The sequence below is a fragment of the Falco rusticolus genome, chromosome 15 (assembly GCF_015220075.1).
Source record: "Falco rusticolus isolate bFalRus1 chromosome 15, bFalRus1.pri, whole genome shotgun sequence".
Lineage (NCBI taxonomy): Eukaryota > Metazoa > Chordata > Aves > Falconiformes > Falconidae > Falco > Falco rusticolus.
This window is the reverse complement of record NC_051201.1, coordinates 20,630,764-20,653,149: the sequence shown is the minus strand read 5'-3', so window position 1 is coordinate 20,653,149 and position 22,386 is coordinate 20,630,764. Positions and strand designations below refer to the sequence as shown.

The window sequence follows — 22,386 nt, the reverse complement described above, 5'->3', positions numbered from 1 at the left end:
CCGCTTCCCGCCCGCAGGGAGGGCGCCCCGCGGCGCATGCGCGGCGGCGGCGGCGGAGTTGTGAATGGTGCGGCTGTTCGGCCGGAGTTTACGAGCCGGGAGGAAGTCGCGGGGGGGGTGGGGGGGGGGCGGGCAGCGGCTGCCGCTCTGCGCGCGCGGCGGAGGGAGGAGGAGGAGGAGGAGGAGGGAAGGAGGCAGGCGGGGAGGGGGGCGCCGCCGGCGGGGGCTAACAAAGGGCGAGGCGAGCGCTGGGGCTGGGACAGCGCGGGGCGGGCGGGCGGGAGGGAGGGCAGCCGGCTGCGGCGGCCCCACCACCATGCCGCGGGTTGTCCCCGACCAGCGGAGCAAGTTCGAGAACGAGGAGTTCTTCAGGAAGCTGAGCCGCGAGTGCGAGGTGAGGCGGCGGCGCGGCCCCCTCCTGCCCTTCTCCCCCCGCCGCGGGGAAAGTTTCCGCGGGGAGCCCCGCGCCTCGCCTCAGCGGGCGAGCCGAGCCCGGCGGCGCGGGGAGGCGCAGTCTGTGCACTCCGCTGCCCCCTTATCGCCGGGATTGGCCCCTCCTGATTGCGCGCCCTGTTCTCCGCAGATTAAATACACCGGCTTCAGGGACCGGCCCCACGAGGAGCGGCAGGCCCGCTTCCAGAACGCCTGCCGCGACGGCCGCTCCGAGATCGTAAGTGCCGCCGCGCTCCCCTCGGGGCCCGCCGGGACCGGGCCGGCCTGTCAGCCGCGGGCAGGGGCACGGCCGGCGCCCTCCGCTGCACCTCCCCACGCTTCGTCTTTTTAAATTTATTTATCGGTTTTTTAAATGAAAAGTTTCGGGGAGCCTTTGAGGAGGAGGAACGGCTCCAAGGAACTACGCGAAAGGCTGCGCGCCGGGCGTGGCGGGAGCGGGCGGTGCGCGGTGCGGTGCGGCGGGGCCGGGAACTTCTGCGGGGGGAAACCGCCTCGGCCGCACGGCGGGGACAGCGGCTCTCCCCCCGCAGGAGCAGGGCTCCTCCGCCCGGAGGTGTGACAGCCGTCCGGGGCGCGGGGGGGATGCCCAGGTGCGGGATCCTCTCCCGCAGCCACCGCCGCTTGCTCCCCTCCCTAGGCACGTGTTACAATTATAACCTGCTTGTCTCAATATTCATCTCCCCCCCTCCCCCCCTTTTTTTTTTCCCCCTTTTTTTTTTCTTTTTCCCCACCCCCGGAAACAATAGCTTTCCGAAATGAGTAAAATTACTCAGTAGACGCTAGCCGAAAAGTCTCAAACGAGCTGTTTGATGTATTGGCGAACTAAATCAAATGCTTCCAACGTTAGGCTTTGAGACTTGCAACTTCAGCCCCGTTTGTCTCATTCATTAAGGTTAGGTACAGACTGCTCTCTCCTGAATTAAGAAGTGAGATGAAGTATGGCTCGGAGTGGTCAAGAGCTGACTCGTTATTTCCTGGTTTGGTTTCTGCTATGTGTTCCTTCTGTAGGATCAGTACCTCCTACAGAGGACTGCTGTTAACTTCTTGACTCTTTGCTGTTCTTAAAATGCAGAAGTAACCTCTTTTTCATGTACAGTATATAGTGAAAGATGAGGTCAAAATTCCCTTTCCGTAGAAAATAACCCCTACTTTCACCAAGTTTGGTTTATCGTGATTCTTTAATTTCATGTGGTACCAATACTGCCAGTTGGTTCACAAGGAAATTATTCTTACGCATGTCCAAACAAATATAATTGAATGCCAGTTGCTGCAACTGATCTAGCTTGTTTGCATTTGTGAGTAAAAGGATATATAGTCAGGGATATGGTTGTCTTTTACTGAGTAACTTTATTTTAGCTGAATCTTATGCCTGCTTGTTATCTGTAGCCTTAGAATCTGTAATATTATTTTGTGAGAGGCCCCCTGTAGTCAGTCTCTGAATTTTACTAATTTTTTTACATTCATTTTTGATTGTGTCTGTTTGCTTCCTTTAAAAAGTCACTGGGGAAGCAGCGGGTAGATAAGGAAAATGTAGTTTGCTGAGGAAAACATACAAGCATCTAAAGTTCCTGAACAGGTGAAACTGCGTAGTGTGGCAGAGTTGTGTCATTCCCCCCTGCCCCACGCAGTTATTTATATAAATGAGGAATCACTGTAGTTTCACCTTTGTACTTCTAAGCTTGCTACTATCTTTTCTCTGCCTGAGCTTCATCCCTTGGAAGCAACCAGCGACGCAAGTTCTACATATTTTTGCTTCTACTTAATTATAAAACAGTCTCTAAATTTCTTGCTCTGAAACATCTGGTTTTGTTTTGTGAACAGGGCACAAGTAGTCAGGTTTATTTAGAAATGTAGTGTGTGTAATGACTGATGTTAAAAAGAGCTAGTAATTTTACTTTTTTTTTTTTAAAGTCCTGAATGTTTTGTCAGACATCAAGGGTTTATTCTTTTATCTCGAAGGGAGTCTTTGCAAATGACTTCAAATATTTTCAAGCAGGCAAAAAAAAAAAAAAACCCCAACCCAGAGAGCAGCATAGGGATTTAATGTAGAATTGGCAGTTGGTTGTTGGTTACTTCTGTCAAAAAACTCTTGATTGAATAAAGAAAATAATTACCAGTATTACTGAGAAAGTAATTGTGAAATATTAAAAAATGTTTTGGGTTTACTGGTGTTGCTTTGGTAAGTTGAAAATAACTTTACATGTTCAGTTTGTTTTGGGAGACTTCCTAACTACCTATTTGGAAAGGTACTTCCATTTATGTTGTCTACGTGGGTCAGATCACCCTTGCACTACCTGACAAGCTTTTTGCAAAATTTGAGGCATATGTGTATGATAAAGTTTCAGACTGAGCTTTAAAAGGCTCTGTATAGAAGAATCAGAATTTTCTTACTTTCAAGTTTAAGACCATACTGGCAGTGTGATTTTAAAAAAACTCACAGCTCATTTTTTGAATTTGCTTCTGACTAGAAGAAAATTGTTGGGTTTGGTGTAGTCCTGTGTGGTTACTAGCAAGACTGTTGTCGTGTTTTTCAGGATTGACCTATGATTTTGATTTGGGAAGCACATGGGTATTTTAATTGGATGGGTTTATCTGGTCAAAGGGAGGGAACAGGCTTCAAAAACCCAGAGAATAAATATCTACACAGCTTTTTAAATAGCCTAGAGTTTAAATGCTGCCTGCATGACTTTGTGAGGATGTGGGAATTTGTATACTTTCATTTTCTTCTTTTCTCTGATATACTTTTCCCATGGTTTTTATGGCCCTCTAGCACAGGTTGGGGGGTGGAAGCAGGGAGGCATGGGCACTTAACTGTCTCGCTCAGGGAAGCAAGTACAGTACTTGCGACCCGGTACCCGTGGGGCCTGTGGAAGCTGCAGTGGTCCGGAGGGCTGCAGCGGTCAGCTGGTTTACACTCAAAAGATCTCGCTCCTTGGCATTTTGTTTTGAGTGTATGAATTAAACACGTATTTGCTAAGGATGCTCAGAGGTGGGAAGGTAGTTCTTGAACAAACTGAAGTGGTGATGACTTACGAGTCAAAAATATTTGGAGATAGATATAATTTTGTTGTTGTTATGTAAATAGAATCACTTCGAAAGCAAAGGAATAATTCAAGCTAGTCAGTTCCCCTGCAGCCCTCACAGTTTTGATGCTTCCTATTTGTGCAAGTGTATTCTAGGTAAAGCTATTAAAATTGATTGAAATGCTTATCTTTGCATATTGTAGGGCAAACAAATATTAATGTACCAATACAGTATCCTGGCATTAGTAGGACTGATATTTCAATTTTAACGTCACTGAGAATGTGCTTAAGGGGAGATTTTAAAAACAAACAAACAAAAAAAATTAATAATCTGCTTTTAAAGATAGTCTGGAGTGGAACCTGGTTGCAGAGTATTAGCCTCCCTTGGCAGAGAGGGAAAAAGTCAAGACAAAGCACTTCTACTTTCAAAATGGGAGGTATTAATCCTGTGACAGACAGTGTTGCAGTACATGACCGGAACTATCTTAAATAACATGTAGAGCTATTGTGTCATAGGTAGCAGCACAGTTATGCCATACAGTTGCTGAATTCTGGGTTGCTTGAAAGGTATCTGTTTGTCAGGAAATTCCAACTATTAGGGTAGTATTTGTATAGCTTTTACGAAAAACTGTATTCTGGATTAATGACCATTTAAATCTTAAGTGATCATGGTAATCAATACAGTTATTTGATTGCAACAAATTGCGTTTAACCCTGGGATTTTGAGTAGCGTTAAATTCAGGGAGCATGTTTGAGTATTTGCAGGCTTACAGGAGATACTCACCTGTACCAGAGAGGAGTATAAGTACTGTGAATCTGACTTGCAAAAATAATTTTTTCTTTCATGTCTAGAAATTGACGTACTCTTCGTGAGTTGGAGTTAAGATACACAAATAAATACAGAGAGTTTATACAGAAAATGGAATTTTATTCTCATTTGAAACCATAGCAAGTTATTTACTTGAAAGCAAGGTGTGCTTTTTCTAATATGGTTAAGTCAGTCCCTTTAACGATTTTACAAAGGGCTGCAGCGGAGAATTCCTACAGTTGCCTATTCTCACTGACACAGCATCTGCTGATTTGGATTTCACTGGTGCCTTAATGTGGCAAGAGGACTTCATCCCATGAGGTTTAATTGAGCTGTATATTGATGCTGCTTGCCCGTAGATGATAAAATGGGAATATTTACATTTCAGTTCAGTTAAGTGTTGATCCAGGTACAAGCAGATAGTGAAAGGAAGCGAGTCCTTTTCCTTCAAAAAAAGTTGACCCTCGTAACAGGGCTCAGGAGTTCATTTTCCTTCAGGAGTACTTCTTTTAGAGATATGCAAGCTCTTTAAAAAGCATGGGCAATTTTTAATGTTGCAGGTACTAAGTTGGTGCGGGGTATCCGGAGAGAACTGAAAGGACAGATTCTAATGTCAGCAAAACTGATTTGAAAGAAGTATTGATTCCATGTTGTATTTTATATCTGAAGCAGCCAATGGCAAATGTTGTCAAAATGGAATCAGATGTTTGTAACTTAATACTTAAGAAAAATGATGAGTGCATGTTTTTGACTTTAAGTATTCTCTGTGCTGCCTGGCTTAAGACATAAACTGATGTAAAAATAAATGACTGCCTGCATAATTTATGTAATGTCTTGCTCCCTGATCCTGTTTGTATTGATTTTTCTAAAAGGCTTTTGTGGCCACAGGAACCAATCTGTCTCTCCAGTTTTTTCCGGCCAGCTGGCAGGGGGAGCAGCGACAGACACCGACCCGGGAATATGTCGACTTTGAAAGAGAAGGAGGCAAGGTAAGAAGGAAATTGTTGCGAGTGAAAGAAATTTTTATGTTGTGCTTATGATCTTCTTAGTATGGACCACATGTATGATGTGAAATCATTATTATTTCACATCTTGGTGGTTGTAGGTTGTCACGTGAGTACAACTGGAAGCTGGTAGGAGAAAAATTGGTATCGCTTTGTTTTTGAAGCATTGTTAGCATTTCTGGAGGGGGAAACATGGGCAGTAGTGGAGGCTTTTTATTATTTTGAGGAACAGAACTTTATTTCTGCTGTCATGCTGTGATAAAATTTTAGGGAACAATTTAAATTTGGTGTTGAGTAGATGCTTCTAAAATGATTCAGAAATTAGACTTTAGCCAACAAATTATGGTAGGCGAATGAAAATTTGCACTTTGAACAGGTTACTTCATTGGGTCTTAGGTTGCCGGTTGATACAGCCAGTATTTGGTGTGCTGCTTAGTGGAATGAAGCTTTTTTTCTCAGTTTCACAATGAACTATAATACAGAAACAGCATCGCTTTCAGAATTGATTTTCTGAATATTTTTTTTCTGAGGTGGTTGTCCCATAGACTGATAATGAAAGGTAGTAGAACTCCCTGATGACAGTGATGGTTACTGTGAAGCTGTATTAGATTTAAAGTCAGAAACCTTGCTTAGTCTCATCAGAATAAAGTTACCAAAATCACTTACAGTTGGTTTTGTTTTACAGGAAAAACATACCTTTAAAATATCTATGCTACTGTAGATGCTTTGGGACTCATCCAAAGGTCCCCAAGTTCAATAGGAGACTTTCTGCAGACCTCAGTAGGTTTGGACCAGCACTTAAGCCCCCACAGGCTTTCTGTTTCAGGCTAGTTTCTGTATAGTTTTTTCACTATAAAGTTGTTGTTTTTTTTTAAATAGACTACAAAATCCTTGCTTTTGCCTAACATTTTTTACCCGCTCTTGTAACAACTAACAGCAATGCTACCAAACCTGCCAGGCATATTGGGTCTTTTAAATGCTGCTAGGTGGAAGATAAATATTTCCTATAGTGGGAAAACTTGATTGGAAAAAAAAAATTCCTGAGGGCAGTTATGGTATTTGGAATTCAAGTTAATGAGTTTTTTTGGAAAAAATCGTTTTCCATTCAGTCCTGTGAGGCTTGCAGAAGTTGGACAGACTGGGGGAGAAGGAGTGAAGTTGGCTATGCTGGGTACTGACTGCTTTGCTAAGGAAACCGAATTGAATCTGGCTCTTATTGAAAAATATTGATTCTGGCTCACAATTGAATGAGGAATTTTTCTTGTAATGTGTAAGAAGACTGAAGTCTCTCTTCTTGCCAGTTCAGAACTTAATTTTATTTACTCCTATGATTTTTTTTTAACTTTGTTTCCTCTGAATGAATTCTTAAAGTACTGAACTACTTCATCCGTTTTCTTGTGTTGTCTTAATCATGTAAGAGCGTGGTAGATAGGCTGTGTATTAAAATAGAACATGAGCCTCAATAAATGAATGCCACTCCCTGTTTGATGTGTGTTTACAGTAAATTCTGGAGCACTTTGCTAAAATACTTAGAAGAATTCATCTGAATGAGGCTAGAGGTGGACATACTATTAAATAGGAATATTGTTATGCTCTAGTATGAACAAATTGCAAATTCAGTGTTGTAATAAAGTTTTATTAGCATAAATCACATGTGAATGCAGGCTTGCTCTGCACAGAATTAAACTTGTCTGAAAGTAAGCCACTCCCATAACTTCAAAAGAGGAGTAAGCAGAATGGGAGAGTGTTTCTTACGTTATCAACAGAAACAGTTAAGTGTTTCATATGAATTGTCTGAGATTTTGTCCTCTATAGATTTGTCTGTTCGGTTTTATTAAAAATTTCTTTCGTGGGCTTCAGCAGTCTCTTTAACACCATGTGATTTTTGTGGCTCTGTGCAACATTGTTTTATGAGCTTTGATTCTTGAGGCAGTGCATAATGTGTGTTTGTTCATCACTGGATTTAAGCCAGCAAGGCATGTTTTTAATTATATGGATAAAAAAAGCGTATGGGGGGAGCTGTCAGTTAATTATTATTTTAGGCATTAGTTTGAGATTTAGAATGTAGATAAACTTACCAACACCAGAATATTTTTATTCTGGAATTCTGCTTCAGTGTTTGGCTAAGCAAAATGATGGCCCAAAATAGTTTATCCAGAGTTGAAATATGTCACTATTGTGCCTAAGCAGTTTTGTAGGCAGATGGACAAAGCTACCAGTGCAGTGTCTGCTAGAACTGCTGCTTAAATCATTGAATTTTAGAAAGAGCAACACCTTTGTGAATATGTGAAAGCTGGGATTCTGTGGATATCTACTTCATAGGCTTGAGGTTTTTCATTTTGGTATTTCTTAACTGAGGGGGCTTTCGTATTCTTAATTTGTCTTTTAATTTGTTGATGCATCTGATGTTCACAGTGGGTGGGTAGGCCTCTAGTGGATATCCTGTCTTCATTAATTCAAGAATTGGATAGCTAAGTGTTCACTTAATGTTTCTATTCATTTTAAACTCAAGCTTAACATTTTTTTTGAGATAGTTTTAGCATTCTGTGCTGTCTTTGCCCTGCAGCAAATTCAATTGTGTATTTGAGCAATTTTTCAGGTTTGTCATAGCAAAATAAAAAGTAGCACTAAAAATAGGTCCCTGGATTGTAAAAATGATAGAATGTTGTATTTCATTGTGATCGTGGGAGGGTGTGGGGTGCACCAAATGCAGTGTGTGTCCTGTTTCTGGGTATCCGAACCATACCAAGGCTTCCTGATCCATTGTGTTGTCAGCTAATGTCCAGTTCTTTTTTCTTTTTTTTTTTTTTTTTAAGAATAAACGAATAGATATTGTTAAGAAATTCAGAGGCAGACAGTATAGTAGTGTAATGTATTACCTGACATTTCACATAATTGAACCCTGGAATGGATGGGAGAGCTTTATTTTCACCTTGGTTCTCTGATACCATTAGTTACTTAGGCTAGTTTTATTGTGCTTACTGAACTTCTTTACTTTTTACTTCAGTTTTATACTGATACCCTATGAACTTCAGGCTGAACCGTGTGTGTGTGTAGGCTTCGATGCTTCTTAAAACCTGATTTTATTGAAAGTCCCCTTGTTCTATTAAGAACTGTGTGATCAGCTTTCTTTGCATGATTCATGTTGTACACTTCCTATAGGAAGATGAAATGTCCCTGGTTTTCATTTGTTATTCGAGACATTTATAATAGCTCTGGTCTTTCTTACCTGAAAGAACATTAGTTCTTGAGTGTTCTCTTTTATTGTTTAAATACCGGTCACTACAGTGATGAAGTGTGTGAAGTTGTTTTACTTCCTTCCCCTTTACAATACTATTCTCCATCTCGCTTCTAATGCGGCTTAACTTCCTGCCTGCTGCTTGGCGGCAGCTGCTCATAAAGCAGAGTCTTCAGCACAGGCTTATTTTGGTATAATACGCTATGAACCCCACAACTCTGGAGGAAAGCACATCAGACATGATTTAAATTGATTCAGAGTGCCTGGTATGCCACATGTGTGATGTAGCTAGGATTTCTACTCTTTGGACTGTTAACATTTTTCTAGCCATAAGTAATGATTACCAAACCTCACTTTTCTTCCTGAAGATGCCGAGTTTCTATACATGCAGGTTTTTGTCATAACTAGGAAGTTTTATTTGGCTATAAGTTGATGTTAAGTGCTTGGATGAATCTAAAAAACTGAAGATCTCTGCTTTGCTGCAGACATTACAGCAGTTACAGAAATGTAACGAGAACGAAAGGTGCTGTATTTGAATAAAAACTATATTTAAATGGCAGCCAACAGCACCAGTTTTCCACTTGTGTCCTATTTTCTCACTAGAGGCTTGATAGATAGGACTTGTCCACAAATCAGTGTTTCCTTTTCTGACTTTAGCAATACAGTTTCACAGATTATTGGGATGGTGTATTGGTTGCTCCATTTTCTGAGCAAATGCAATTTCCAGTCAAACATAGGATCCCAGTGTACCCAGTGGAATTTGCTTGGAGAGCAAAGGCTTAATTTATGAGAAACATCTGAATATCAGGGCTAACCTGGATTGAATCGGGAGTTTTACTTTCTTTACTTTGATCCCCACCACTTTCTGAAGAACTTAGATCAAACATCAAGTCATCCAAATAAAGTTGGAGTAGCAGCTTTCTTTTTTCTTGCTTTCGGTATGCTTATTTTGAAAAAAATGGTGAGGAGGGTTTCTGGGAAACTGATTTACAGTTCCAACTCTCATTTTACCTTCATGGTAGTGCTAAAAAGCCATATTCCTTAAGTTGCAGTATTTTCAGTCCAGCAGTATTTGGGTTTTTTGTATTGTTACCATCTAGAATGTTCTCATAGATAGCAGTTACTTGTCTGTGTTCCCTGCAATCCACCGAGTCTCTGGACAAAAAGGATTTGAGTTTAATCTTTTCCCAGGTCAGTGGGAAAAGATGCCTGATGTTAGGGATTTAGGGAAGAAAAAAGAAGTATGCTAGAACCCTAATATTTTAAGATCATACTGTGGTGTGCCACTACATAGGGCAGACTGTCTCAGTCATGAGATGCATGTGGTCTTAACAGTTGTCAAGGCTTCATCATTTTATTTGTCTGTAGTAACATAATGTTCCTTCACATGATTGTGAAGGTCTGCTTAAAGCACTTCCGAAGACAGTGCTGCGACCCTGAAGACTTGGGCATCACCTAACAAAAGTTCACTGAGGTGTTTGTATGTGGCAGAGGCATGTAAGATGTAACTTAGTTAAAAAAAACTAGCAAATGTTAACCTTTAAGGGGTATCGGGTGTCTCAGCATTCTTTGTGGATCATGTTTTAATAAGTGAAGGCATCTGGTGGGGATGTTTCGTTTCCCAGAAGTTGTCCTGCTCATAAATGTTTTCTGTTGCTGAACAGTCTTGTTGCTTCCAGATCTGAAGTTGAACTGAGGTTCGTTGCCATAGCTCTGTACAGTCCTTGACTGATTTTTAGCTAGTCCCTTAATGTACTGGTGGGTTAGGATAATGATATTTTGGGGTCAGATTTTTATCATGTTCATCTGCTATTCTCAGCCTTTGTGCTAGCAGAATGATACAGAATTCCTCTTCTGGCTTAGCTCCAGCTTGCTTCAGGAATGTGGAGCAGGGAAGAATTGGCTGGTGCCTGTCCTCAGAGCTGGCGCTTTTCCTGAGCACCCCTAAACAACTGTTCATCCTCCTGCTCGGGTCTACCTGATGACCCCACATCCCCAAAACATTGTGGTGACTGGGAGGGATTCTTCTGTGAAGGTGCATCAGCTGATGAACTATGTGTGCGGAGACCCTTCAAGGTGCTTTTGCTTGCTTCAGCCAAGGGAGGTGGTGGTGCCCTGATGAAGCCCACACTGTCATTCCTTTTAACCTTTCTCAGGCTTTTTCTGTAAGCTTTAAACAAGGGAGTCAGTGTGTGGATGGCTGGTCTGACAGCAGAGAAATGGGTTTGGTGGATATATCCAGATTGTAACCAGCCTGTCTAAACAGCTTGATTTTTTTTCTTGGAGTTGTGTGGTGAGAGTCCTACAAAGGCTTGGTGAATGAGAAGAATTCTCTTTCCTGGATGGTTCCCTTGATCAGTTGTCATCCAGGATCAGCTAAATGGTTTGGGTAAAATACTAGTTTTCCGTAGATGCTTGTGATTCTAGATTTTATTGTTATGTTTGTGCTTAAGTCTTATTTAGCAGAGACTGCTCAGGTTCTTTTTTTCCAGATAAGTGATTTCTCTCTTTATGCTCTTATACCACTTTTGCTTTAGAGAAGAGTGAAACTTTGTTTTGCCTAGACACTTTGAGGTGTTAGTTATTATGACTTGCTGTTGCATAGAGGAGAGCAATTTAATTGAAACTCCATTTGAAGCCAGGTAGTCATAGTGTTATCTTTTGCTTATTCACTTTCCCTCACAGCTGGGAGATCATTGAGTCATAGGATGGTTTAGGTTGGAAGGGATCTTAAAGATCATCTAGTTCCAGCGCCCCTGCCATGGGCAGGGACATGGAGATGCCTCTGTCTGCATGCCGTTTATAAACTATTAACAGTCAGGAACTTGGATTTTGGGAAGAGAAATCTTTAGAGCTCGTGTAAGTTTTTAGGTACGTGTTGTCCTGTGCTGGCAAGAAACCCCAGACTGACGTTGGGCCAGTTGTTCTGCAGAGTGATTTATCACAGGGTGCCCCCGCCACTAAAGCATGAGTCACAGCAGGCGTCTCTCGTGTGACAAGGATCCGCAGCCTTTTCCCCTTAATCTTTTCACTCCCCCCATCCTCCAGATATTTTTGTTACTGCACGCAGCCTTGTTCATGCATTACGGTGTGTGCAGTGATGATGTAATTTTGAAAGAATGCTTATGAAGAGTACTTGCAGCAGGGCTGTGCTGTTTGTGATGCCTACCTATCAACCCTTTCTGTAGGTCCAGAGTACTTAGGATCTGCTGTCAGTAAACCTGCTTCTGATTAGCTTTTATTACATGTTGTAGAAGCAGTTATCCAGTCATATTTTACATATTAGCTTGAAATTTTTCCAGTGGTCTAAATGCACCCATTAGAGTTGTAAAGACAAGACTTCAAATTTTCTCATACCATCATCCTAAAGTTTCCCAGCAGAGGAAGGAAACCAGAGTTAGCGAGCTAAGCTTTGCATTTGGGAACCAGCTATATGGAAGAGCAGATGAGTGGTGTGTGGCGGAAAGCAGTGCTTGAGATCTCTGCAGCATAGACACTGGAAGAAATCCAGACATTTGGGTTGTTGTATCCTCTTGTTTGCATATCGTTCTCCACTTACTAAGCAAAGTTGTTAACATTATGCTTCTTAGGCACTCTTATAAATGAATGAGAAAAGTAAGAGCATCACTGTCGGGAAGGTTGTCTCTTTCTTCGTGAAAATCACTTAATGCTTCATATTTAAGAAAAAAAAATATCAAGATGATGATGAAACATTTGCTGCAAGAAACTGTTGTTTTTCTGAAAGTTACTGAAATGTTTCTTCAAGCTTTATTGTCCAAAGCAGAAGTAACAAAATGAGCTAATTAGCTTGCATAATTGTATATTTGATGTTTAACAAGTTGGTCTGGAGAAATGTGTACTGTGGCAATAATAGGTAGGAAAAACGAGGACTCTTGCACAAGACTGCCATTCCAAGATGTTGAGTGCTAGTGAAAGGATCATTTTTTGGGGAATAACTGATGCTGCAGATGTTTTGTCTTAGCAGAAGGTCTATATGCTTTTTTTTTTTACAGTAATATCTAGGCTTGTATATGAGATCCAAGTTATAGCTACTTGAGGAGTCTGTGCAAAACTTCTGCCTTCATTCTGTGTTTGGGATACTTTAATTAGTTGCACCAGCAGCTGTATGTTGTGGGACTTCTGCATATACAATTTGTTTTATCTGTTCATCTCAGTATAAATATAGAACATAAAACCTATGGAGGGTGACAGGAGAGTTGTTAAACCTGACATGATTTTTACAGTAAGGGTCATTAAATTTAATTTTCTATTGAAATACAGTGACCAAAGACGAAGTGTTGTTTTTTCACATTTTTCAAATACTTTTGGGTCTGAAATCTAGGGAAGAAAGGAGCTCTGGAACACATGAACGGGGGCTTTAACGTCCTGATGAAATCTCTCCTGATGGCAGTTGAGAAGTAGCCAGCATTGTTTGACAAAACAGGATGGAGGTGACCAGGATAAATTTTTAGCCTCTTTTCAGCCAGTGTATTCCTTTAAAATAGATTAAAGAAAGGGAAAAGCTTACGTTCTTCAGTAGAGGCAATACCGGACTTTTCTTTATCCTTTTGGAGAACTAATACAAGCCTAAAGAATGCTTATGAATAGGAAAACTTAAGGCAGGAAGGCATCTAGACAAAGTGAAACAACTGTAGTAGTGTATTTTTCTTATGCTCCTAAATTTAGAGCATTTGGGGATTTCTTTATAAAGCTTGCATGCTTCTCTGGGTTTTTTTTGGTTTGTTTTTTGTTTTTTTTTTAAAATATATTGAGGGCAAGCATTTTCACATGGGTAGAGGAGCAGTGGGGGCAATCATCTCATGCCCAGATGGCCCCGACCAGGGGAATCTGAGTACAGTACCCTGCAATGTGGTTGCACAACCTGGTAGCCTGGTGGGTTTTCGTTACCTGATGTTTCTGATCACTTCAAAAGGTCTTACAACAGATTGCTTTGCTTTGTCAGGAAAGTACCACATGCACAGTGTGAGACTTTTTTAAGCTCTCTTCTGATACCTAGAACTTGAGAGTCAGACTTTTGAGGAAGTAATGGCTCATGTCAGCTATCAATTTTTTCAACTTCAAGAAAATGAATCAGTAGGTGGTTTATAGGGAATAAAAATAAATAGTGCTTAAGGATTTACATCCATTCTCCTCTCCTGTGAGTCATAGTGTTGTTTCTGTCCTTTCCTGGTCTTGTGCTGAGAGAATTCTTGTTGCATTTTGGCTACGCAAAGCTGTATTTATATTATTAACTGTCTTTATAACTGTGCTGATTTTTTTTTTCAGCATTTTGCTGTTTGCAGAACTCTGTTTTAAACATGTATCTGAAAGTGCTAATTACTCTGGTGAAGAAAATTCTCAGCCATTGCTAATGATGTTCTGCAGAAGCTGATAGTTTTCTATAGAATAATTATGACACAATTACAAAGTTTTATTGGATGATGAAAGCTACATAGTTGTTACGATATACAAAAGAAGAAAAATCATTAACTTGCAGTATTTTAAGGCTTGATGCTGCATTACATGTTGAATATTCATGCAGTTTTTCTAGAACCTGAATCCTGCTTAAGGGGGAAGGTGAGGCTGTCGAAGTGCTCAAGAACATAATGAAAGTCAAAAGGCGGAAGAGGCAACTTTTCTTGGCCCTCTCCTGTTTGGGTCAGTTCTTGGGTGGTTTTTATTAATTGCTTGCCCATGTTGTCAAAATGGGTATCTTCTAGTTGAGTATACTTGCAGTACACATTTCAGATTTTCAGTTCAAAAATACAGGTTTAATAGGCTATTTATTTGCACAAAGGCAGCATGGTGTGTAAATGATGTATTTTAGATAAACCTCTCTTTCTAACCTTCTACTGCAGTTTCTAGTTATAACTGCTTTTTGCCTATGGTATTTTCTGAAAGCTTGAAAAGAACTGATTTCCCAACCAATTTTGAAATTTCCGTCTGGAAAATATATTCTGTCAACGTGGCAGAAAACAGTGTGTGTCCCTGTTAGTTAACTGGTTTTGTGAGTATAAGCAGCAAAACAGCAGCAGTGTCCTAGCAGTGTTTTGCTGCAAAAACAGTACTCTTTTAAAACGTTGCAAGAAAGATTGGGTTTTGTTGTTGTTGGTTTTTAATGCATGCCGTTTTGGGAGAGTAGATTTAAAATCCAGCCATCTTTCTCATGTAGAATCTAGTGGTAAAGATGGACCGATAAAAGACCCTGTAAAGTTTCACAGGGCAAAACCCCAGCATGTATTTGCCTTTCAGATTATCCTTGTACTCTGCTCATTGCATTCTTGTTGGTTCTTAGTTCCAGCTGTGTGGTTGGCCTTGTTGTTCTGAAGGTAAATGGAGTGAGTCTGAGCATGAGACACACGTCATGTTGGGATGCATTAGACCTTTTTGTAGTGACACTGTGAAAACAGAAGCCATCTACTTTTTGCTTTGTATTGGGATTTTTTTGGTGGTTTTGGTTGAGTGTAGTGTATGTTTGCTGCTCAGTGCAGCAACTGCAGTATTTTGGAATGATGAGCTGTGTCTGGAGCCCTACTCGTTATTAAGTCATGAGTATAATTTCTGTGCAGTAGCATTTTAGTATTTTTCACTGCTAGCTTCTAAGCCCAAGTACTGACCAGTGATCTTAATCCAGGAATAAAATGCCGTAGTCCCTGCAGGTTTTAATCACATTTGTTCGGACATCCTTAATGCTTCATATCTGTTCTTAGTTACAGACTTATTTTTTAGTTAACTGAATTAGTAACCTGCATAATTTAATGAAATATTGATCTGCTTTTGAAAACGAGTCATAATTACATTGTTGAGCTAACTACACAGAAAAAAACACCCCTATAAACAACCAAAACACCATAAAAATACCAGATATTCTAAGTGACTTGTAAATTCTGCCTCTTCAGTGAAGTGAGGAAGATTTTTTTATTTTTTTTTTTAAGTTTTAGAAACCAAAAGAAAAGCCATCACTGTAGTTTTCAACAATAGAGAAAGCATGTTGAAAGAGGTTTTCTCACAGCTCTGATACTACTTAGAGATGTTTTTTTAATGGTAGTCCATACAAGGACTACATAGAGTTGTATCTGAGTTTTATTGAGATGGGCGTTTTCTGAAACTTTAGTGGTATTTTTAATAAAAACAGGTGACTTACATAAGCATACTTCAGAATTGTCCAAAGTACAAAACCAAAGACCCATCAGGTTTTGCTATGCAGTTGGAAATTGTGGCAAGTGTTTTCTGGGGTGGTTTTCTAGTTGTGGAGTGCATTCTTTCCTCAGGGAATACACCAGGGGAATGCTATCACCTTCTGCTATAACTGGAGAGCTAAAATGGGGGTGGGCTGGGTGGGTGTGTTGTTGGTGCTCTTGAATGGAAATTATTTTGGAAGTTTTAGGAGACTTTTTTCTTTGCTGTGAAATGCCTTAAGCTAAATGAGTCAAGATACAGCTTGAAACACCTTTGACATTATCATGTACCTATAGACCTGCAAATGTATAGGTTTCCATGGAACAAGGGAAAATGCATCTAAGGGTCTAAAACTTAAATTAAAGAAAAAAAATTGTATTCATCTGACTCCTGAGTCTGTCAGGTACGGTATTTTGACTAAATTAAATCTTTCTGAGAAGTTAAATCATAGCTCCAACTTTATTAATAGACTTTAAGCAGAAGTACACAGAAGTAGAACGAACCAGGGATATATTGCTCTAAAGGGGGAAAATACAGGTGTTTAAAATCTCTTGACAACAATTTTAACTGCTTATATACAACAAACCCATGCAAATAATGGTTAAACTAGTTAGCTCTATGCTCAGGTATTTACTTGTTGCTATTCAAATTTTAGTACAGGCTGTTAGCAATTCATAGGATATTTTATATTTCAGCAGATTCTTTTCTTCTAGATATTTTTTTCCTCACAGTTAGTGAATTTGTATTTTCACTGCTTTTGGTAATTTTAAAATGTTGTGGTACAAAAGACTGCATTTAGAACTTTAGTGTTCTTCCCTTTTAATTTTTTTTTTTTCTTTAGCATAACAGTCTAGATTCAGACTCTTGGCAAGCAGTTTTGTTAGTATTTCTGGTTTTGCTTGAGGAATCAACCTGTGTCATAGATGATGAAATAGAGAAACCCTATTTAATTTTGAATGTTAAACTTCCCAGAAATTATTCTTGTGTTCTGTAAAAACGAATGCCTGGGTGGTTTGGTTTTTTTTGTCTTATTTGTGTGTGTTTTATGAGTGGGTGTTATGGCATGTGTAGGTAACATAGAGGAAAAACAGAAACTGAAAAGCTGAAAAGGGCTTTTTCCAAAGACTATTTTGTGCACTACAGCAAGCTTGATCATTCCTGATCTTAACTAGCTTCTTCTCTGATTATTTACATAATCTAAAGTTGCAAGTGCAATGTCTTTGTGCCATCACCAAAAGGAGGAGCTGTAGGAGCGGGTCATGGGTGAAGTGATGGTGCCGGGCCCCCTGGGGTCCTCTGTGCTCAGCCTGGGGTCCCTGGGCAGCCCCGTCCCAGCACTCATCAGCCAGCAAGGGCCTGGTGGTGGTGGCATGGTACAGCCAGGACATGGGTGCCACCGTTGACACTTCAAGCTTTGTTCATCTTGAAAGCCACAGCTGGCTCATCCATGTACGACTTAAGGAAGGCTTGTTTTGTCAGGAGGTATCGTTTCCTTTGCATTTTCACAGAATAGCGTAAGGTTTAGATTTTAAGAACCTCATTTTCATATAGTGGAAGCTGTTTCAAGATGTAGGTTTCAAAATAACTTAGAAAACATTTTCTTGTGTTTAGAGGAAGAATAATAATGTGCTTTGAGCCATGAAGACAGAAGGATTGATCTAAATTTGTTGGATTTTTGAGCTCTTGCGATTTGTAGTGATGTGTCTATTGTTCTAAGATTAAAACCACTAAAAAGTCTAATTTGCTCATAGTGACTTCCTAAATGGGATTCTCTTCAACTGTTCCTATTTACTGTTTCATTCCCAGTTAAAACTGTTACAAGAGTTTTGTTTCAGAATTGAACTCAAAAAGTCTGAGAAGTGCTGTCAACTCTGTCCGTGACTTGGTTGTTTTTTGTTAGCTTCTTCTAAAACATGAGTTATCGGTATCTGAAAGTGTAGTCTGAAGCCTTGGGCGGAGTTGTCAGCTTTTGCTGTACCTTAAGTTGTTGTTACACTGATGAAGGTACTGTTTTGTTGTGTCCTCCAGATAACTGAGGATTTTAGTGTGTAAGTTCTGTTGCAAAGTTTTAGAAAAGCTTGGTGGTTTTTTTTTCTTTCTGGTGTGTGGGTTTCTTAGATTACTTCCCCTCTCATGCTCTGCCCACTCTTTGAAACCCAGGCTAGCAACCCGTCTCTGATTATGGTATGAAGTGAGCCTTGGTATTTGAGGGGGACTAACTCAACTTTACATTTCATGACAGTCATGCCAAGTTTGTATGGCGAGACCACCACATTAAATATTATGAAAGCCTATATGTACTACTTTAAGATTTCTGTGAAAGGAAACAGATGAATACATATTTCCTATCCGAATGTTTTGAATAGGTAGTCTTCTTTTACTGGGCTCTGTATATAGAATGTGTTAAGCTGAAATGATGAGCTTAGCCTTAACTGATTTAACATCTTTGTTACTTGGAGTAAATGTTTACAGCTGTTTCTTTCTTAGTGCTCTGTTTTTCATATATGAAGTCACTGGGGAGGCTGCTGTTTTTAAATAGTTAAAAGTGGGGTATGATTCAAGGGAAAGTGGCATCAAAACCAGGACGGAGGGACGGATGTACGTGGCCCAGCCAAGAGAGAGGCAGCTTGTGTGAGCAGTTATGAATGGGCAGATGTGTGTGCAGTGAGGCAGACGGTGAGTCAGAACTGAGCCTCTTCTGAAAGAATGTGTATCGCCCCAGTGTGCTGGGAAAATGAAAACAGAAGGGGGGGGGGAGACGCGCCACTTCACTGGGGACTGGTGTTTCCTGGGGGGGTGGAGTTGGTCTCATCGGTGGCAGTGGCTGTTGTGAGCGTGCTGATTCATTAGCCAGTGGGTGGTGAGAGCTGTGTGCAATCTCTGGGGGAGGAAATGGCTTGCTTGCTTTAGGGAGAAGAAACATTTTCTGTAACTGCAGGATGTGTGGATGGAGCGTACAGATAGCATATCTGTAGCACATCAGTTAAATACCCTGGCGTTGTGAGATAAGGATTTACTAGAGGACTAAAATAGGATGTGAAACTGAGGTTTTGTGTCTTGTGCTCAAGTAAAGCAGCTTTTTTTTTATGTCATTGAGAATTGTCCTCTTGTCTGCTTCACTATTCAAATCAAGTTTGGTTTTTAAAATATGAACAAATGGTGTTACAGGAGCCACATCCCTGCCTATTTTTAATAATAAAGCTAGCTCCCCATTAGTTGGAGCTGGGGGAAAGGGTTGCTCATGTAAATGCAGATGAAAAGAAATAACAGATTAGTTGAAAGAGCACAAAAAGGAAGGTGGGATGCACTGTATATTGAGGGTGTGATACGGAGGTATTTGAGGTAAAGCCTGCTGGTAGGCTGAGAGGGCACAAACACAGCTCAACAACTTGGAGCCTGACATATTCATGCAGCACCTTCTCAAGTTTATGTGTGTTTATCGTGCTGTTCATCCTCCGTCCAGATAATCTGCCAGGAGATAAGAGTGTTTACTCTTCCTGGTTGTTCAGTCAGCAAGCAGAGTATTTGTTCTAACGCTTAAAGCCAGTTTCTGATGTGAAAGTAACATGGACTTTTCTTGTTTAAAAAATTCTAATGCTACTTTCATTTGTAGTAGGAATTAGAAATGGAAGATGTAGTTTGAGGTGAAATTAAACTTTTGTATAACAGCCACCTGAACAAAAATTCAGCTGGCATAAGCTAGTAAAAACTGCAAGTGTCAGTATGTGACTGTTTACCTAGGTCCCAAAGTCTAACAAACTAATTAGCTTTGGCTGTGCCAGTGTATGGAAAATGAGGGTGCAAAATGAGTGAGTATTTAATTCTCCTCCTTCAACATATATATAATAATGCTTAACTTAGTTACACAACCATCTGCTGTCTCTGTCAGAAAAGCTGTACCTCGTCCGTTTAGAGGATGGACCGTACTCTGAAAGGAGACGGCTGTATAGCTTTTCCTCATGTATGTCCCAGTAATGGGGTTTCTTTATGTAGCATTAAATACATCCACTGAATACGAAATTACAGTTGCCTGACTTCCAACCTCTCCATCTTCCTACTGCTCTCTAGTGCTTTTCACCAAAGTGTCTGAGTTTTATAAGACTGACTTCCAGATATTATTATGAAAGTTGCTCGGAGGTGCAGGGAAGATTCACTAAACTGTAGAAGTGCAGTTAAACTGGAGTTAGCAACAAACCCTTGCAAGACTTATCTCAGCAAAGACATCCTTTTGTCTACTTCTAATCTAACTGTGTAGCTCAGTAATACTAAGGAGGGAAGTTGGGATCTTTATAGAAATAATGTGGCCTTTGCCCTCTTACTGTGACTGTCTTAGGGCAACTTTCAAAATAGAGAATTCGGAATGTTTTAAAAAGACAAACTTTGTGCCGGATTTTGAGGTGCCGTAACAGATCATTTGCAAATAGACAAGAGCAGTAATTTATTAATAATTCTGTTAAGTTCGGAAATTTAAAGGGAACCAGCATGGCTTTATCTGAAAAGAAGGAAATAAAGTGGTTAAACGGTTTTGGCTACAGTCTTAGGTGGTTTCCATTATCCAGAAAGAGGGGGGGAAAGGAGTCTAAATTCCTTTCTTTAAAATAAAGGAAAAAGCACCAGTATGCTTCATTGTGTGTTTTAATGAGAGAAAAGTTCCTGCATAAGCACATGTGTTTTCAATATGAATCGTACTAAATTTGAATGATTATATAGTAATTTCAAAACTCTGATATCTTGCTAAGGAATTCATCCATTCAGAGGTGAAAAATGTTTATTATCAGAGTTTTGAAGACCTCCTGAATCCAGCGACGTAAGGCTTTAAGGGCTCTGATTTGGGAGCACGGGCAGAGCACTTTATCTGGAAAGGTCAGGCTGCGTGCCAGTGGTTCACAAGCTGCTTTGTCAGCAGCTCAGCTGTTGGTCACTGTGCTCAGGGCAGGCAGCAGTACTGACGTCGGCTCTGTCGACTTGTTTCCCTTTTCCCCTTTGACTTCTGAAGACTTTCACACCATTTCCAGCACTGCTTAGGCTTCTAGGTGATGCGCAAGGCGCGTTGCATTTGAAGTACTGAGCCCTGAGCAGCTACATTGAGCTGCCTAACGTTTGCACTGGGTGAATCTCATGCGCTAGCAGCCGCAGTGACCAAGGCAACTGGACAGCCCTGGAGATGAGGCAGTTAGAGGCAGCGTAATATTCCCTGTCAAAGAAACAAACAAAATATACTCTCCTCCTGGACAACTTGAAAAGCTAGATCTTGTCATCTCTGGGAAGTCCTGTGTAACTTTCAATGTCTCAGGCTTTTGTTGTGGGCCAGGAGGATAGAGGAGGCTAGGTGGAAGGCAGACCCCAAAAGATGATGAGCAAAATGCTCACTTGCCTTCTGGAAAAAGTAACTAGCGTTGGAGTACAGACTGTTTTGTCTTTACAGACCTGTAGTTAGATTATGCTGCTTCCCCCCCCCCCTTGAATTATTCTGCATTCTTAGAAGAGAATGACTTTTGATTCTAATAGCCTCTTTAACTGTCTGTCACTTCTAAATAATTAAGCACGTCTGTTAAATTGATGGTGCGTACTTCGTTTATTTCTTGTGCGATGAATGAGTGAAGACTGTGCTGAAAGAGAGTAATGTTGTATTTTGTGTGTTTGAAATGATTAATCTTGAAATGAGTGCTGTGGGAGGTGGTTTCCTGGTAGTCCATGTCTTACTCATGCTGGTTCTGACACCTCTGCTCGCAAAGGCCGTTAGATCGGCACTGTGCATAGTGTGCTGTCATCACGGAAGACATAGGTGTGATGACTTGCATAGCTGGGCTGTGAACTCAAGGACAGAAAACCAGTCTGTGCTCTTAGTGCAGACCGTGCGGTAGGAGAGATGATGCAAAGAAGATAGGCTTGAACTAGCTGTTATTTCTTCGTTACCAAGTTACTGCTTATTGTGCTTATTAAAACTTACAGAGTATGCCACTTCATACTGAAGTGTGCTAAGCTGTAAAAATCAAGCTGAGAGATCAAATGTGTATTTTCTTGGGCAAATAACATTACTTGTTTGTCAATTGGTTTCGTGTTATTTGTCCCCTTTCTTCCACTCATGGATTGCCTTTGATCTTGTTCAGCGCTTAATTTTACCAGGACAGCTTTTGCAGAAGGAAGTCTTACTTTCCTTCTATACCTCCTCTATCTCTAAGCCTTCTCTTTTTCTGCTTGGATGACCTTAGCTGGTAAGTGTGGAATTGAGCAAGTAGGCACAGTTGGGGTGCTTTGAAACTCACTATAGTGCTGAACATCAGTTGTACTTTGATGAGGATTTGCCAGAGGATGAATTTAGAACTATTAGAGGAGGCGCAGTGTGAAAATTCCCCTACCTAGCTGGGCCGCTCCTGAAGACTGAAAAGACTCAACAGGATTTTGAATGTCTTGGCAGTCTTTAAATCTGCAGTGGGCACAGACCTGGGTGCAAGGTTTGCCTCTTTGGCAATTCAACATAGACAGACTTCTGTTCCGTGAGAGGTTTTGACTTGACAAGTAGTCTGAAATAACTGCTGAAGGTTGATTATTTTATTTTTTTAAACCACCACCACCTACCTTGTAATATAGGTGGTTTTGCTGTGGTGTGGTGGGTGTGGCTTTTTGGTTGTTTTTTTTTTTAAAGGCTGGTGTCATTAAATCTAAGGTGTCAAACTCATT

General features: G+C 40.6%; 1 protein-coding gene across 3 annotated transcripts in view; it reads left to right on the top strand.

The window, feature by feature from the left end:
* Positions 1–284: 284 nt before the first annotated feature.
* CBFB (core-binding factor subunit beta) overlaps positions 285–22,386 on the top strand; it is a 43,001-nt gene continuing 20,899 nt past the window's right edge. For all 3 annotated transcript variants that reach the window (XM_037409282.1, XM_037409281.1, XM_037409283.1), the window contains exons 1-3: positions 285–394; positions 584–670; positions 5,157–5,273. In XM_037409282.1, coding sequence (XP_037265179.1) covers positions 317–394; positions 584–670; positions 5,157–5,273 — 282 coding nt within the window. In that variant the 5' untranslated portion in view covers positions 285–316. The remainder of the gene's footprint in view (positions 395–583; positions 671–5,156; positions 5,274–22,386) is intronic.